The sequence below is a fragment of the Coregonus clupeaformis genome, chromosome 36, assembly GCF_020615455.1.
Source record: "Coregonus clupeaformis isolate EN_2021a chromosome 36, ASM2061545v1, whole genome shotgun sequence".
Classification (NCBI taxonomy): domain Eukaryota; kingdom Metazoa; phylum Chordata; class Actinopteri; order Salmoniformes; family Salmonidae; genus Coregonus; species Coregonus clupeaformis.
In genome coordinates, this window is record NC_059227.1 from 8,516,550 (window position 1) to 8,532,677 (window position 16,128).

General features: G+C 49.2%; 1 protein-coding gene across 2 annotated transcripts in view; it reads right to left on the reverse strand.

Moving 5' to 3' along the window:
* Positions 1-7,036, reverse strand: part of LOC121552793 — a 29,362-nt gene extending 22,326 nt beyond the window's left edge. The window contains exons 1-9 of one of the 2 annotated variants that reach the window (XM_041865832.1): positions 5,909-6,062; positions 5,546-5,740; positions 5,194-5,399; positions 4,914-4,958; positions 4,746-4,761; positions 4,141-4,341; positions 3,833-4,035; positions 3,712-3,739; positions 3,114-3,510 (exon numbers count right to left, since the gene is read on the reverse strand). In XM_041865832.1, coding sequence (XP_041721766.1) covers positions 3,422-3,510; positions 3,712-3,739; positions 3,833-4,035; positions 4,141-4,341; positions 4,746-4,761; positions 4,914-4,958; positions 5,194-5,399; positions 5,546-5,740; positions 5,909-5,990 — 1,065 coding nt within the window. In that variant the 5' untranslated portion in view covers positions 5,991-6,062 and the 3' untranslated portion in view covers positions 3,114-3,421. Of the gene's footprint in view, positions 1-3,113; positions 3,511-3,711; positions 3,740-3,832; positions 4,036-4,140; positions 4,342-4,745; positions 4,762-4,913; positions 4,959-5,193; positions 5,400-5,545; positions 5,741-5,908; positions 6,063-6,953 lie in introns of those variants that run through there. The other variant, XM_041865831.1, reaches the window with a different exon arrangement.
* Positions 7,037-16,128: the final 9,092 nt, after the last annotated feature.

The following is a 16,128-nucleotide window of genomic DNA, read 5'->3' on the forward strand; positions in this document are numbered from 1 at the left end:
CAGGCAACACGCTTGACCTCATCTTTACTAGATGCTGTTCTTCTACTATTCTCACTGCAACTCCCCTCCATGTCTCCGACCACTACTTTGTATCCTTTTCTCTCTCGCTCTCCTCCAACACTACTCACTCTGCCCCTACTCAGATGGTAATGCGCCGTCGCAACCTTCACTCTCTCTCTCCCGCTACTCTCTCCTCTTCCATCCTATCATCTCTTCCCTCTGCTCAATCCTTCTCCCTCCAATCTCCTGATTCTGCCTCCTCAACCCTCCTCTCCTCCCTTCTGCATCCTTTGAATCTCTATGTCCCCTATCCTCCCGGCCGGCTCGGTCCTCCCCTCATGCTCCGTGGCTTGACGACTCATTGCGAGCTCACAGAAAAGGGGCTCCGGGCAGCCGAGCGGAAATGGAGGAAAACTAGACTCCCCTGCGGACCTGGCATCTTTTCACTCCCTCCTCTCTACATTTTCTTCCTCTGTTTCTGCTGCTAAAGCCACTTTCTACCACTCTAAATTCCAAGCATCTGCCTCTAACCCTAGGGAAGCTCTTTGCCACCTTCTCCTCCCTGCTGAATCCTCCTCCCCTTCCCCCCTCCTCCCTCTCTGTGGATGACTTCGTCAACCATTTTGAAAAGAAGGTTGACGACATCCGATCCTCGTTTGTTAAGTCAAATGACACTGCTGGTCCTGCTCACACTGCCCTACCCTATGCTTTGACTTCTTTCTCCCCTCTCTCTCCAGATGAAATCTTGCGACTTGTGACGGCCGGCCGCCCAATAACCTGCCCGCTTGACCCTATCCCCTCCTCTCTTCTCCAGACCATCTCCGGTGACCTTCTCCCTTACCTCACCTTGCTCATCAACTCATCCTTGACCGCTGGCTATGTCCCTTCCGTCTTCAAGAGAGCGAGAGTTGCACCCTTTCTCAAAAAACCTACACTCGATCCCTCCGATGTCAACAACTACAGACCAGTATCCCTTCTTTCTTTTCTCTCCAAAACTCATGAGCGTGCCGTCTTTAGCCAACTGTCTTGCTATCTCTCTCAGAATGACCTTCTTGATCCAAACCAGTCAGGTTTCAAGACTGGTCATTCAACTGAGACTGCTCTTCTCTGTGTCACGGAGGCTCTCCGCACTGCTAAAGCTAACTCTCTCTCCTCTGCTCTTGTCCTTCTAGACCTGTCTGCTGCCTTTGATACTGTGAACCATCAGATCCTCCTCTCCACCCTCTCCAAGTTGGGCATCTCCGGCGCGGCTCACTCTTGGATTGCGTCCTACCTGACCGGTCGCTCCTACCAAGTGGCGTGGCGAGAATCTGTCTACGCACCACGTGCTCTCACCACTGGTGTCCCCCAGGGCTTAGTTCTAGGCCCTCTCCTATTCTCGCTATACACCAAGTCACTTGGCTCTGTCATATCCTCACATGGCCTCTCCTGTCATTGCTACACAGACGACACACAACTAATCTTCTCCTTTCCCCCTTCTGATAACCAGGTGGCGAATCGCATCTCTACATGTCTGGCAGACATATCAGTGTGGATGACGGATCACCACCTCAAGCTGAACCTCGGCAAGACGGAGCTGCTCTTCCTCCCAGGGAAGGACTGCCCGTTCCATGATCTCGCCATCACGGTTGACAACTCCGTTGTGTCCTCCTCCCAGAGTGCGAAGAGCCTTGGCGTGACCCTGGACAACACCCTGTCATTCTCCACTAACATCAAGGCGGTGACCCGATCCTGTAGGTTCATGCTCTACAACATTCGGAGAGTACGACCCTGCCTTACACAGGAAGCGGCACAGGTCCTAATCCAGGAACTTGTCATCTCCCGTCTGGATTACTGCAACTCGCTGTTGGCTGGGCTCCCTGCCTGTGCCATTAAACCCCTACAACTCATCCAGAATGCCGCAGCCAGTCTGGTGTTCAACCTTCCCAAGTTCTCTCACGTCACCCCGCTCCTCTGCACACTCCACTGGCTTCCAGTTGAAGCTCGCATCTGCTACAAGACCATGGTGCTTGCCTACGGAGCTGTGAGGGGAACGGCACCTCCGTACCTTCAGGCTCTGATCAGTCCCTAAACCCAAACGAGGGTATGGCGTTCATCCACCTCTGGCCTGCTGGCCCCCCTACCTCTGCGGAAGCACAGTTCCCGCTCAGCCCATTCAAAACTGTTCGCTGCTCTGGCACCCCAATGGTGGAACAAGCTCCCTCACGACGCCAGGACAGCGGAGTCACTCACCACCTTCCGGAGACACTTGAAACCCCACCTCTTTAAGGAATACCTGGGATAGGATGAAGTAATCCTTCTACTCCCCCTTATCCCACCCCAAAGAAAGAAGAAAAAAAAAAAACATATTGTAAAGTGGTTATCCCACTGGCTATAAGGTGAATGCACCAATTTGTAAGTCCCTCTGGATAAGAGCGTCTGCTAAATGACGTAAATGTAAATGTAATTATAAACTGGGTTGTTTGAGCCCTGAATGCTGATTGGCTGACAGCCGTGGTATATCAGACCATATACCACGGATATGACAAAACATTTATTTTTACTGCTCTAATTACGTTGGTAACCAGTTTATAATAGCAATAAGGCACCTTAGGGGTTTGTGATATGGCCAATATACCACAGCTAAGGGCTGTGTTCTCCCACATGCTGACCTCTGACGTCACCTACTAAGGAAATTACCTCGATAACAGCATTTTCGGCAGTTAAATCCAACAACAAAACATTGTTTTTTATATATAATCTATGAACATGATAGCTGCATAGCCACGGGAAGTAGTTTGGGGGTGGGGGCAATTGTTTAAAATGCTAAATATATATTTTTTTATTCTGATTTTTCAGTGGGGGCTGCAGCACCCCCAGCACCCCTACTTCCAGCGGCTGTGGATAGCTGTAGTTTTAGTTTATGGTTGACACAGCTTGTTGGCCATTAGCCAATTAGCGTTTCTCAACAAGTGCAAACTGGTATTTACGACTTCACAACTGGTAAATACCACCTTCCCACTTGGTTAACAACGCAGCATCACACCTACCCCAATACAGGTGTCATGTTTTTAATGTCAAAGTGTAATGATGACTATTTGTGCTTCATCAATGACTCACACTCATATAGCAACTGAAATTCAATGACTTTAATATTTAAAAGAAGGGCAGTCGAAGCAGAATAAAGTGACAACACAGAATATACAATCAGAGTAGGCCTACAATATTACATGAGCATCGTGCCATCTTAAACTAACACACTATCCTGATAGATAGAGCTAGGTAGAGTAGGTGCTTTATTAGGCTTTATTCATTACTTTTAATGTACAATTAAGTCAGTCTATCTGTGTTGTCTATGTAATTTCTACAGTTTATTCCTCTATTGCAGTTTAGAACTACTTGCTCTATTTCCATTAGGTTATTTTGATAAACCTCATTGTTTCTAGCTAGAAACACTAAAAAATATAGTCAAACACAAAAGAACAAGAAAAATAAGACCAACAGCAAATGCAAATGGTGGTGTCTGGCGACCTGTAAGATGGTAGTAAATGTTAGTTAGCTACAGTAAAGTACAATTATCACAAGAGTCAATGTTTCTGAAATGCAAACAAAATAACCTCTGTATAAAAACGTGTCATAATTACCAACAACTATGTATATGGATTATATAGTTATTAGTTATAAATAAAGTGTTATGTTGTAGAATTTAGTTTGAATTAATGGTGGACTTACAACGACTGACTGCAGATCCAGATTCAGTCTGTAAAAGAAAGAAAGATTAAAATGTTATCTTTAGTTCTCATAGTACATCATTAACAAAGTGAAATTCAAAATGGTGGTGATGAGTAAATACCTCAGGATGTATATTAAGCTTCCTCAGTATCTCTTTGACTGCTGCTTCATTGCGATGACACTCCAATAGTCCCTTGCTCTCATGGAAGAGACAGTCCACTGTAAGTTTTACATCACCTCTGGTCACTAGTCTGCTGCTCTCAGGTACGGTGTAGTCTGGGATGAAGGTGTGATGCAGCACTACCAGAATGACAGGTTTACCAGCTGTCAAAAAGAAAACAAAATACACATCACCTCATTACCATTTTATTTTGTTTGCCTATTTTCCCATTCATTTTGGAGGGATTGATTCTGCCCTGACTAAATTACCTGGAATCTGCTGCAGTGCTGCCTCAATATCAGTACCAGCACGAGAGACGATGGGACAAAAAGCCATGACGACATCACTCTCTTCTAGTGACATCACTTCAGTACAGCCTCCTCTGATGACGAGATGTCTTGTCAAATCCACATGAGCACCCAAGGTATTGCCATACACAAATATGAAGAATCTCACCATCCCTGACATCCCTATAGAGATACAGAAAATATGAAGCAAATGTAGAAATAATTCACACTATCTAGATAGAATGCTTTATATTTTTAATTGCATTACATCAAAAGTAGTTCAAGGGGAAAAATACACTGTAATCCATTATGCTTATTTGGAAATGAGGCAATCCAGTTATCAAGATGAGCTATCTCTTTGAAACGAGACAGGAGGCACTTCCTTCATAATGGTTTTTGAAATCAGAAAGTGGTGGATGTGGTTTTGCAACTGAAGTCAAACACTGCTTCCACATGATCTGTTTACAGTCAGTTTTTCTTACAGGCATCAACATTGATCCCCCAATAGCAGTTTTCTTAAATGACAAGTGAATGTAGATATTGTACATACATATCATATTAATGTATGATTTATAGCTGGTACTTACCTCCAAGAAATGTGCGCTGCAGCAGAGAGAAAGATTGCAAATTACATACAAAATGTATATAAACTTTGTATAAAAGCTCTATATGACATCATATAGTGGTATACAATTGTTGGGTATTTTGTCAGCTGTTGAGTTAAGTGGCAACTCCTAAAATGAAAATATACATACTGGCCTGTTCCTGTGATCAGGGATGTCCATGACGACATCTGTCACCTATGAATACAGTATTTCAATACACTGAATAAAGTAGTTCTATATACTTTGATTACAAATAACAAATACTAATATTTAAATGAAAAAACATTATTTACACTCTTGGACCCTTAAATTAAAATATCTGCTTTTGCATGAACTCATTTTGCTAACCAAATGTGTTTGGTTTGTGTGTCCAATTCATGAATGATCATGAATGAATGACGAATATACACATACAACATGGGTGAACTACCTTTGGCTTCATGTTCAGCTGGATCAGAATGTTACCAACTGCTGCTTTGTTGCGAGGACAGTTCAGTAGCCCTCCCTGACTCTCATGGAACAGACAGTCCACTGTGAGTTTTATATCACCTCTGGTCACTAGTCGGCTGCTGTCAGGTACAGTGCACTCCGGATTAAAAAAGTGATGCAGGACTACCAGAATGACATGTTTATCATCTGTCAAAGGAATGAGGGACAAACAAAGCATTTATTAATGTCATTAGCCTCTTGATACATGTTCTATCTAGATCAACACTGATGTGGAGATAGAATATATAGAAGAGACAGTAATATAGTTTGAGGATACTTTGGGGGTTGGCTACCTGGAATCTGCTGCAGTGCTGCCTCAATATCAGTACCAGCACGAGAGACAATGGGACAGAAAGCCATGATGACATCACTCTGCTCTGGTGACATCACTTCAGTGAAGCCTCCTCCAAGTTGTCTCGTAAACTGGATATGAGAACCCATAGTATTGCCAGTGGTGATGGTGTAGTATTTAATCAACCTTGGCACCTCTGTTTTGTAATGGACAAAAAAGAGAAAAGTCAAGTATTGACCCTAAAACTAAAAGTAGAAATGTTTTGGTTTAGATCACCGCCCAGACAGATATAAGCCTAACCTAAGATCTGGCCTTAAACATTATTTAAATAAGTGGAAGGCCTGTGTCCTGTTAAAATAATTACCTCCGTGTTCCATTGTGGATCTGTAAGGGGAGTGAACAGGGAAAATATAATTATTAATCATGTAACAGACAATAAAATACATATCTTACTGTGGCACAGTGGTCTAAGGCACTGCATCGCAGTGCTAGCTGTGCCACTAGAGATCCTGGTTCGAATCCAGGCTCTGTCGTAGCCGGCCGCGACCGGGAGACCCATGGGGCGGCGCACAATTGGCCCAGCGTCGTCCAGGGTAGGGGAGGGAATGGCCGGCAGGGATGTAGCTCAGTTGGTAGAGCATGGTGTTTGCAACGCCAGGGTTGTGGGTTCGATTAACTGTAAGTCGCTCTGGATAAGAGTGTCTGCTAAATGACTAAAATGTTAATGTAAATATATATATAATATAACAACCAGTGTGCAGACAATGTAAATATTTCAAGTAATCTTTCACTTTCATTCTGATTATGACAGATCCTTCTGAGATAAGCTATGCGGTCTCCCACCCACCTCCCTACTTGGAACCCTCTTGCCTTTATTTGACCACGTGATCTACTGGAAACAAGAAAGTGAAAGTTAATTGTTCATATTATACACCCATATAATTAGCATCATAAAACCCATTCTATTTTCATGTCTGCACCAGTAGCCTATACATACCACATCAACTTTACTTAAACACAAAGTAGTGTTAATAAAGATAACTCAATGAAGGATGAACATTGAGCAATGCATGAGTTTAGACAGGTGCACCCCTAAGAACAACTAATCTGCAACATAATGGCTGCATTTACACAGGCCAATTCTGAAGTTTTGACCAATTATTGACAAAAGAGCTGATGTGATTGTTCAAAAGACCAATTAGTGGGAAAAAGATTAGTATTGGAATGCCTGTGTAAATGCATTCAATGATGCCATGACTTATTCTGTGTGCCTATCAATTCAGAAATGATTATCTGTCTTCATTGTTAGAGTCCGGATATCAATTGAACAAACAATACACAGATCAGATCCGCCTTTAACTCTATCATGTGTAAGTTAGTGCTAAATGTAAAGAGGAAAATGTACTTACTGAACCATAATGCCGTGTGAATTTCTTTGGAAGATGACTACTGAAAGACAATCTGACTACCGTCTTCGATGCCCAGAGGAAAATGAAATACACAGTTTGAGGGTAAAGGGGAGGAGAGATGGTTTTATCAGAAACACTTTCACTTTCACGTTGAAGAGACACTATAGTAGGCTTTTAAAACTGCAGCATCACCAGTTTTTTTACCTTGCATTTGGTTAAAGACTGGTATGCCATAGTGAACCATTAGCCTCTAAAACAACCTAAAAAGCCTCTTTAACATTCATTGTAAAAGTAAAAAAGAAAAGGGGATATAACTTGTCACCAACGCTATGAGTATTATTCATACAGAAATCACATCCAGTATTGTTAATTAGATACTGTCTCTGGACAAGCTATAAGGCTTGTGGGCCATGTGGGGGAATGCGTGTATGGTAGAAGCAGCTGATCTGGTACCTGTTTTGCGTCTGCTCAACACAAAACCTGTTCCTACTGGTTGGCCGCAAGAAGCTGCCCCTTTTACTGTTGTGGTGAATGAGATGAGAATCTCATTTGTTGTCTCCGCAAAGAGGGCGTTTCAGGAATTAAGTAATCTCAAAGAGGGTATGCAATATGGAGAATTGATACTGTATTGTTTCTCTTTGCCAGAAGATACAGAGTACAGCTGCCCTTGTTTACACTAGCTGCACTGAGGTCAGAATGCAATCATGGTTACATCAAGACACCGTGGAGCCGGCGGCAGATATTGATCAGAAAATGTACCTCAGTGCAGTGATGGGATATGCCACTGTACTCCAAATGTTACCTTTATCCACATTGCTCCATCGAGAAGATTGAAATACTGCTAGTTTTCCCAGAAAACGTCCCTTTTCGTCCTCATGCTAGCTACCAGTAGCCACAGCAGCCATTATGGAATGGCACGTAGCGTTGAACAACAACGGAGCTGATTGGTTGACACTGCCATTCCAATATGGCTGAGTGGCTTCTGCTACCTAGCATGAGGTAGAAAAGTGCAGTTTTCCATAAAACTTGCAGTATTTCATTCGTCTCAATATATCAGTGTGGAAAAGACAAAACTTTGAGTACAGTGGCATTGTCACGACTTCCGTCGAGGCTGCCTCCCCTCCTTGTTCGGGCAGGTTTCGGCGTTCAGCTTTATCGGCCGTACAGTGCGCTGCCTGACCGGAAAATATTGGTGGCCTACCTTGGCTAAGGACGTGAGGGTGTATGTCTCCTCCTGCTCAGTGTGCGCCCAGATTAAGGCACCTAGGCACCTCCCAGCTGGTAAGTTATAACTTTTACCAGTTCCACAACGAAAATGGTCTCACCTAAGTGTTGATTTTCTAACTGATCTTCCCCTCTCCCAAGCTAACACCCCCACCCTGATCGTTGTGGACCGCTTTTCTAAAGCTTGCCGCCTCCTTCCTCTGCCCGGTCTCCCCACGGCTCTGCAAACTGCGGAGGCCCTGTTTACACATGTCTTCCGGCACTACGGGGTACCAGAGGATATAGTGTCTGACCGAGGTCCCCAGTTCATGTCCAAGTCTGGAAGGCGTTCATGGAACGTCTGGGGGTCTCGGTCAGCCTGACCTCTGGGTTCCACCCCGAGAGTAATGGGCAGGTGGAACGGGTAAATCAGGACGTGGGTAGGTTCCTGCGGTCCTACTGCTAGGACCGGCAGGGGGAGTGGTCGGTGTTTTTGCCATGGGCAGAATATGCCCAGAACTCTCTCCGCCACTCCTCCACTAACCTAACGCCTTTCCAGTGTGTTCTAGGTTACCAACCGGTTCTGGCACCGTGGCACCAGAGCCAGACCGAGGCTCCTGCGGTGGATGACTGGTTTCGGCGCGCAGAGGAGACGTGGGATGCTGCCCATGTTCACCTCCAACGCGCCGTGCGTCGTCAGAAGGCCAACGCTGACCGCCACCGCAGTGAGGCCATCGTCTTTGTACCGGAGGATCGGTCTGGCTCTCGACCCGGAATCTGCCCCTCCGCCTGCCCTGCCGGAAGCTGAGCCCGCGGTTTGTGGGGCCGTTTAAAGTCCTGAGGAGAGTCAACGAGGTCACTTATAGGTTATTACTTCCCCCTGATTACCGTATTAACCCCTCGTTTCATGTGTCTCTCCTCAGGCCGGTGGTAGCTGGTCCGCTTCAGGAGTCTGAGGTGCGTGAGGTCCCTCCACCTCCTCTGGACATCGAGGGGGCCCCGGCGTACTCTGTCCATTCCATCCTGGATTCGAGGCGTCGGGTGGGGGGCCTTCAGTACCTCGTGGAGTGGGAGGGGTACGGTCCGGAGGAACGGTGCTGGGTCCCGATGACGGATATCCTCGATCCCTCCATGTTACGGGATTTCCACCGTCGCCATCCGGCTCGCCCTGCTCCGCGTCCTCCTGGCCGTCCCCGAGGTCGGGATCGGCGCGCTGCTGGAGCTGCGCGTCAAGGGGGGGGGTACTGTCACGACTTCCGCCGAGGCTGCCTCCCCTCCTTGTTCGGGCAGGTTTCGGCCTTCCGCGTCACCTGCTTACTAGCTACTGCCGATCCATTTACCATAACTCCATTTTTCTTTTCTTCAATCACACACACCTGGTCCTTATCCCTCATTAGTCATTGTATAAGTGTTCCCTCTGCTTCCTTGTCTGTGTGGGTGATTGTTTATTGTAGATTTTAGTGAAGCTCGGTGGAGCTCGTGTATTTTGTATCGACGGGAGAATTTCCCGTGAGCCTTGTATTTTCCAGTGCGCCTGTTTTGTGCCCTGGAGTGTGTTCGATGCATTTCTGCGTAAAGCTGTATTTTGCGGATTAAAGCCTGTTATTCTGTGATTTACCCTCCTACGCCTGACTCCTTCAACACCACCTCATCACAGGTATATACTACGGGTGTGCCAAATAGTCTGACAAAATGACTATCGTAATGGATATGGGACATTTTCTGGATATGATTAAGAACAGACAATTTTTTATAATTATCCGTAATAAAAAATAAAATAAACAGGTGCCAGCACGCATCGTTCTCATGTCAGTCAGTCATGTGCAAGGTTCTACGTGGTCTAAATAACTCAACTGGCTGTCTGTAAAGAGAAGGGTGGGCTGCACATTGATCCTGCTGCTCTGATTGGATAGAGTGAATGTCACGATCGTCAGGGAGAGACCAAGGCGCAGCGTTGAATGCGAACATTATATTTATTAGAATGATCACACGATCAAAATAACAGACGAAAACGTGATGTCTCTGGTTACATAAACAAACCAAATAAGAACAAGAAACCACAAACACAAAGTGAAAGACAGACAGTTAAATATGGCTCCCAATCAGAGACAACCAGCTGACACTCGTTGCCTCTGATTGGGAGTCACTCAGGCCAACATAGATAGACAACGACTAGAACCTAAACAAAATAAACACCCTGGCTCAACATACGAGAGTCCCCAGAGCCAGGGCGTGACAGTACCCCCCCCCCAAAGGCGCGGACTCCGACCGCGCCAACCAACCACAACAGGGGAGGGACCGGGTGGGCACTCCGCCTCGGCGGCGGATCCGGCTCCGGACATGACCCAGGCACGGGTTGTGCTGGACTGACGACGCGCACCCCTGGCCTGGTGCGTGGAGGAGGAATGGGCCTTACCAGGCTGACGACGCACACCGTAGGCTTGGTGCGTGGAGCAGGGACAGGCCGGACTGGGCTGACGAAGCACACCCCTGACTTGGTGCGGGGAGCAGGAACGGGCCGAGCCGGGCTGACGAAGCGCACCACTGCCTTGGTGCGGGGAGCAGGAATGGGCCGGACCGGGCTGACGGGCGCACCCCTGACTTGGTGCGGGGAGCAGGAATGGGCCGGACCGGGCTGACGACGCGCACCACTGACTTGGTGCGGGGAGCAGGAATGGGCCGGACCGGGCTGACGACGCCGCACCACTGACTTGGTGCGGGGAGCAGGAACGGGCCGCGCCGGCTGACGACGGCGCACCACTGACTTGGTGCGGGGAGCAGGAATGGGCCGGACCGGGCTGACGACGCGCACCACTGACTTGGTGCGGGGAGCAGGAATGGGCCGGACCGGGCTGACGAAACGCACCACTGACTTGGTGGGAGTGGCAGGAACAGGCCGGACCGTACTGGGAACACACACCACTGGCCCTACGTGGGGATCAGGAACAGGCCGGACCGGACTGGCAACACACGCCAGTACCTCTCGCCGTGCCTCTACAACCTCCTTCCCCCTGGTGACCAGTGACTCCCGTAACCTGGCGGCCTCCTCTGCCAACCCGCTGGACCGCTCTATCGCGGCCTCCTGCTGCCCCGACGTCGTGAGCCCCCCCCTAAACATTTTCTGGGGGTCTCTCCTCCCCGTGGGCCAGGCCTCCATCGTTCTCGCCCAACTCTTGCTCCTCTGTCTCCAACTACCGCCATTCAGCTCCTTAATGGGCTTGACCCAGTCGAAGCTCTTCCTCAACTGGTCCCAAGTCCACCCTCTCTGCTCCTCACTAGGCTTGACCCAGTCGAGGTTGCCACGGAGATCAGCTAGCGATGGCTCCTGGACACGCTGCTTGGTCTGGTTTTGGTGGTTTCTTCTGTCACGATCGTCAGGGAGAGACCAAAGCGCAGCGTTGAATGCGAACATTATATTTATTAGAATGATCACACGATCAAAATAACAGACGAAAACGAGATGTCTCTGGTTACATAAACAAACCAAATAAGAACAAGAAACCACAAACACAAAGTGAAAGACAGACAGTTAAATATGGCTCCCAATCAGAGACAACCAGCTGACACTCTTTGCCTCTGATTTTGAGTCACTCAGGCCAACATAGATAGACAACGATTAGAACCTAAACAAAATAAACACCCTGGCTCAACATACGAGAGTCCCCAGAGCCAGGGCGTGACAGTGAAGCTGTATTTCTCCAGCCACTTGCTTCACAATTTCACCCGATCAGTTTTCCTCGCATGTTTTCAGTCTGATCATTTAGATTTAATGGCAGTCGGTGCCATTTAAGATGAGGGAGGATGATTATTTTGTTTTATGAGCATGGCAGCATATTGGATGACTGTCAATCATATTCCATTTCCCCAGCTCAATGTAACGTCAATAGGTTTAGGCTACAACATGATACTAACATTTTCACTGTACCCATCATGAGGTTGCTACAACCTAGCCTATGAATAACAGTTTACAACGTTGGTGCACCCCTGATTACACTCAAACACAGTTCACTTTCATAACAGCCACATAAAAACAGCATAATTCCTTCTCGCAACTATCTACGCACTCTCCTCCTCTGACCTTTACCGTTTGCTTGTGGACTTCAGTGCACAAAACATCAGGTGTCTGTGTACAGGCGGAAAAAAACGTTCCAAGCCAAACCTTCATATCATGACCGCTAAAAACAGCCTACATCGTTGTCATGTCATAGTCAACGAGAACATCTAGAACTAACGTGTTAGTAAACCCGCTAAAATCATGCAGTACAATGTACAGTCAGAAAGCAATTTTGCAGTTACACCGGCGGGCCCCGGTGGCAATACATTTATAAAACCAAAAGCTTACCTTGACATGGAAGAGTTCCAGTGTTGGATAGCCATAGCCAGCTAGCTAACATAGCATCCCTCTCTGTTTGAGCCGAGTGTTTGAGTAGGCTAAACTAGCTAGCTGCATTCGCTAGCTAAGTGAAAGTTTTAAAAAATACAACCAAATATATCTCTCTATTCATTTTGGAATAAATTAATTTGTTCAAAACTGTTGAACTATTTTCTTTCTCTCTCTTTGAGTCAACTACTCACCACATTTTATGCATAACAGTGCTAGCTACCTATAGCTTATGCTTTCAGTACTAGATTCATTCTCTGATCCTTTAATTCTGTCATGAGCCCTCTCACTCCACTGGGTTACCACCTTAAGTTGTTTCCACTCTGCTCACCACTCTCTCTCTACTCAGCCTAACTAGCTCCACCTGTCCCTGCTCTGCTCGGCTCTAATTACTCTGCCAGCTGCGCTGCATTACCCACTAACCTCTCCCAGTATTTATAGCCCTGTCTTTCAGCTCTCCTTTGTCAGATCGTCTGCAAAGCTCACACCCGGAACCTGTTTGCTCGCGCTTCTGGCTCACCCTGGTTTTGTGACCCCGGACCTGCCTGGTTTTTGGATCCTCTTCTGCCTCAGGAGATCCAGACCTGCTTCTGCCATTACGACTCCTGACTACTCTTCAATCCCGGTAACTCTGACCAGCCTTCTGCCTTGCTACTACGTATTTTGGATTTCCCTTGAACTGTACTGCTGCCTGGTTTCATTCCGCCCCGTTGTGTCTGTGTTTCCTCCCCCAGGACTTCTGGACCACCAACCACCGGCGTCATCGGACGCATCGCTGCCACTGGGGGAGGCACAGACCCAGCACATCGGACGGGATAACCCCTGGAGCCTTCACTCACTCCCTACATCCCTTTCCCCCTTAAGTTTAAATAAACTTTCTGGTGTGACGTAATTGTGGTCCTCTTGTCGTCTGTCTGAACCGTGACAGTACGATCTGACCATTATGGACTCAGCGCACACTTCCCCGACATGGAAACCGAAGAACCTGAGCAACCCACCGCCATGCTACGCCTGGAACACACTGAGAGAGAGAGCTAGGCCGCATGAGCGGCGACATCACCTCTCTGCTTCAGGCCGGCTACCAACAGCATCAGCAGTTCCAGCAGCACCAGCAGCAGTCCCAGCAGCAGCAACAACAACTCGCCATGATCATTCAACTCCTCACCAACCTGACCCCAGCCAGTCTGCCCACCAGCCCCTGCCCCCCGAGTTACCTGCCCCGGTCATTGCAGCCGCTGCTCCGAACCCAAGATTGGAAACCCCCGAGCGGTTCAACGGCGATTCTACCCAGGTCCGGCCATTCCTGACTAGCTGCCGACTTCAGTTCTCCTTGCAGCCAAGGACCTTCGCCACGGAGGGGGCTAAGGTTGGGTATGCCATCACTCACCTGACGGGCCGAGCTCGACTCTGGGGAACAGCAGAGTTCGAACGTCAAACCCCCGCATGTGCAACCTTCGACCGGTTTGCCGAGGAGATGCTGAAGGTGTTTGACCTGGATTCACCAACCGCAGAGGCGTCTCGTGAACTGTTCAGTATTCGACAAGGCAGACGTACAGTCGCAGACCATTCCATCGACTTCCGAACCCTGGCTAGACGAAGTTCTTGGAACACACCATCGTTGGTGGACGCGTTCTTCCATAGTTTGGCTGACTATATCAAGGACGAGTTGGTCTCCCATGAACTGCCTTCCACTCTTGATGAAGCCATCGCACTGACTGTCAGGATCGACAGAGGGATACAGACCCGTCGCCGTGAGAGGGGGCGCCAAGGTCCACCTACTACCGGCATTCGGAGAGATCCGACTGGGCTCCCTGTCATCTACTGCCACTCACCCAGTTCAGCTTGATCAGTCTGTGCCTATGGAGATTGGGCGAGCCTCTCTCACTCCTGCAGAGCGCCAGCGACGCTCACCTCAAACCTCTGCCTCTATTGTGGAGGTGATGGACATCGTGTGGTAACCTGCCCTTTAAAGGGCCGAAGCTCACCGGGCATAGGGGGAGTCCGGTTGAGTTCAATGACCATCCAGTCCTCCGACCGCAAACCCCTGCTGCAAGTTCACCTCCGCCTCCCTGACTCAACTCACACCCTGGCTGCTCTGGTGGATTCTGGCGCCGAAGCCAACATAATGGACATCAAGCTGGCACGCCAACTGGGACTGGAGAACCTCCGTTTGACACCTCCTATTCCTGCCCGGGCACTGGACGGACACTTACTCGGATCGGTCACTCATGTCACGGCCCCGGTCTCGATGGGTCTGTCCGGAAACCATCAAGAAACTATCCAGTTTCACCTGCTCCCCCTCTCCAGGCCAACCCCTCATCCTGGGTTACCCATGGCTCCGCCGGCACAACCCTCAGCTCGACTGGGTGACCGGGTGATCAGGGAGTGGGGAGAGGACTGCCACCGAACCTGCCTGCTTGCCGCCGCACTACCCCCTCGGCCAGTACCTACTAACTCCGCTCCTGACCCCTCCAAGGACCCTGTGTCGATTCTGCCAAGTCCCTGCATCGTTGCAGCTCTGACCTGGGCTGTTGAGGAACAGGTGCTGGAGGCTCTCCGTAACCAGCCAGGTCCCAGCACTTGCCCAGCTGACCGCCTTTTTGTCCCCGAAGACCTGAGGTCCCAGGTCGTTCAGTGGGGGACATGACTCCCGCCTAGCTTGTCACCCTGGCTCCACCCGCACTTACAACCTGCTCGCCCAGAGGTTCTGGTGGCCCTCTCTGAGGAAGGATGTACGGGAATTCGCCCAAGCCTGCCCCATCTGCAACCAACACAAGTCGTCCTGCCAGCCCCCAGCCGGATTGCTGCAGCCCCTGCCTGTGCCCAGGAGTCCGCTGGTCCCTGCTGCGCCTTGTCCCTCCTCCTCCACGGCTCGTCGATGGTGGTCTGGTTTACACCGTCCGCCGCCTGCTTCGGTCCAGACGGAGGGGTAGGGGTCTCCAGTACCTCATTGACTGGGAGGGCTATGGACCTGAGGAAAGGACCTGGGTGCCAGCTAGTCGGATTGTGGATAGGACTCTCATCACCGCTTTCCACCAACGGCATCCTGATCAACCTGCAATCCGTAGGGGCCGCCCCAGAGGGGTCTCTAACCGTCCCTGCCCGCTCGGCTTCCTGTCCTGTGCCTGATCCGGTCTCGGGACCTGTCCCATCTCCCCGACCACGGCCCTCCGGCTTCCTCCGAGGATGAGGACGTTCACTCGGACCATTCGGAGGAGTTCTAGCCCTCCTCCGGCTCCCCTCCTCCCGCCCGGCGTGGTGTTGCTCTTGGGACTTCTGGGGCCGTCCCTTGGGGGTTCTGTCATGAGCCCTCTCACTCCACTGGGTTACCACCTTAAGTTGTTTCCACTCTGCTCACCACTCTCTCTCTACTCAGCCTAACTAGCTCCACCTGTCCCTGCTCTGCTCGGCTCTAATTACTCTGCCAGCTGCGCTGCATTACCCACTAACCTCTCCCCAGTATTTATAGCCCTGTCTTTCAGCTCTCCTTTGTCAGATCGTCTGCAAAGCTCACACCCGAACCTGTTTGCTCGCGCTTCTGGCTCACCCTGGTTTTGTGACCCCGACCTGCCTGGTTTTTGGATCCTCTTC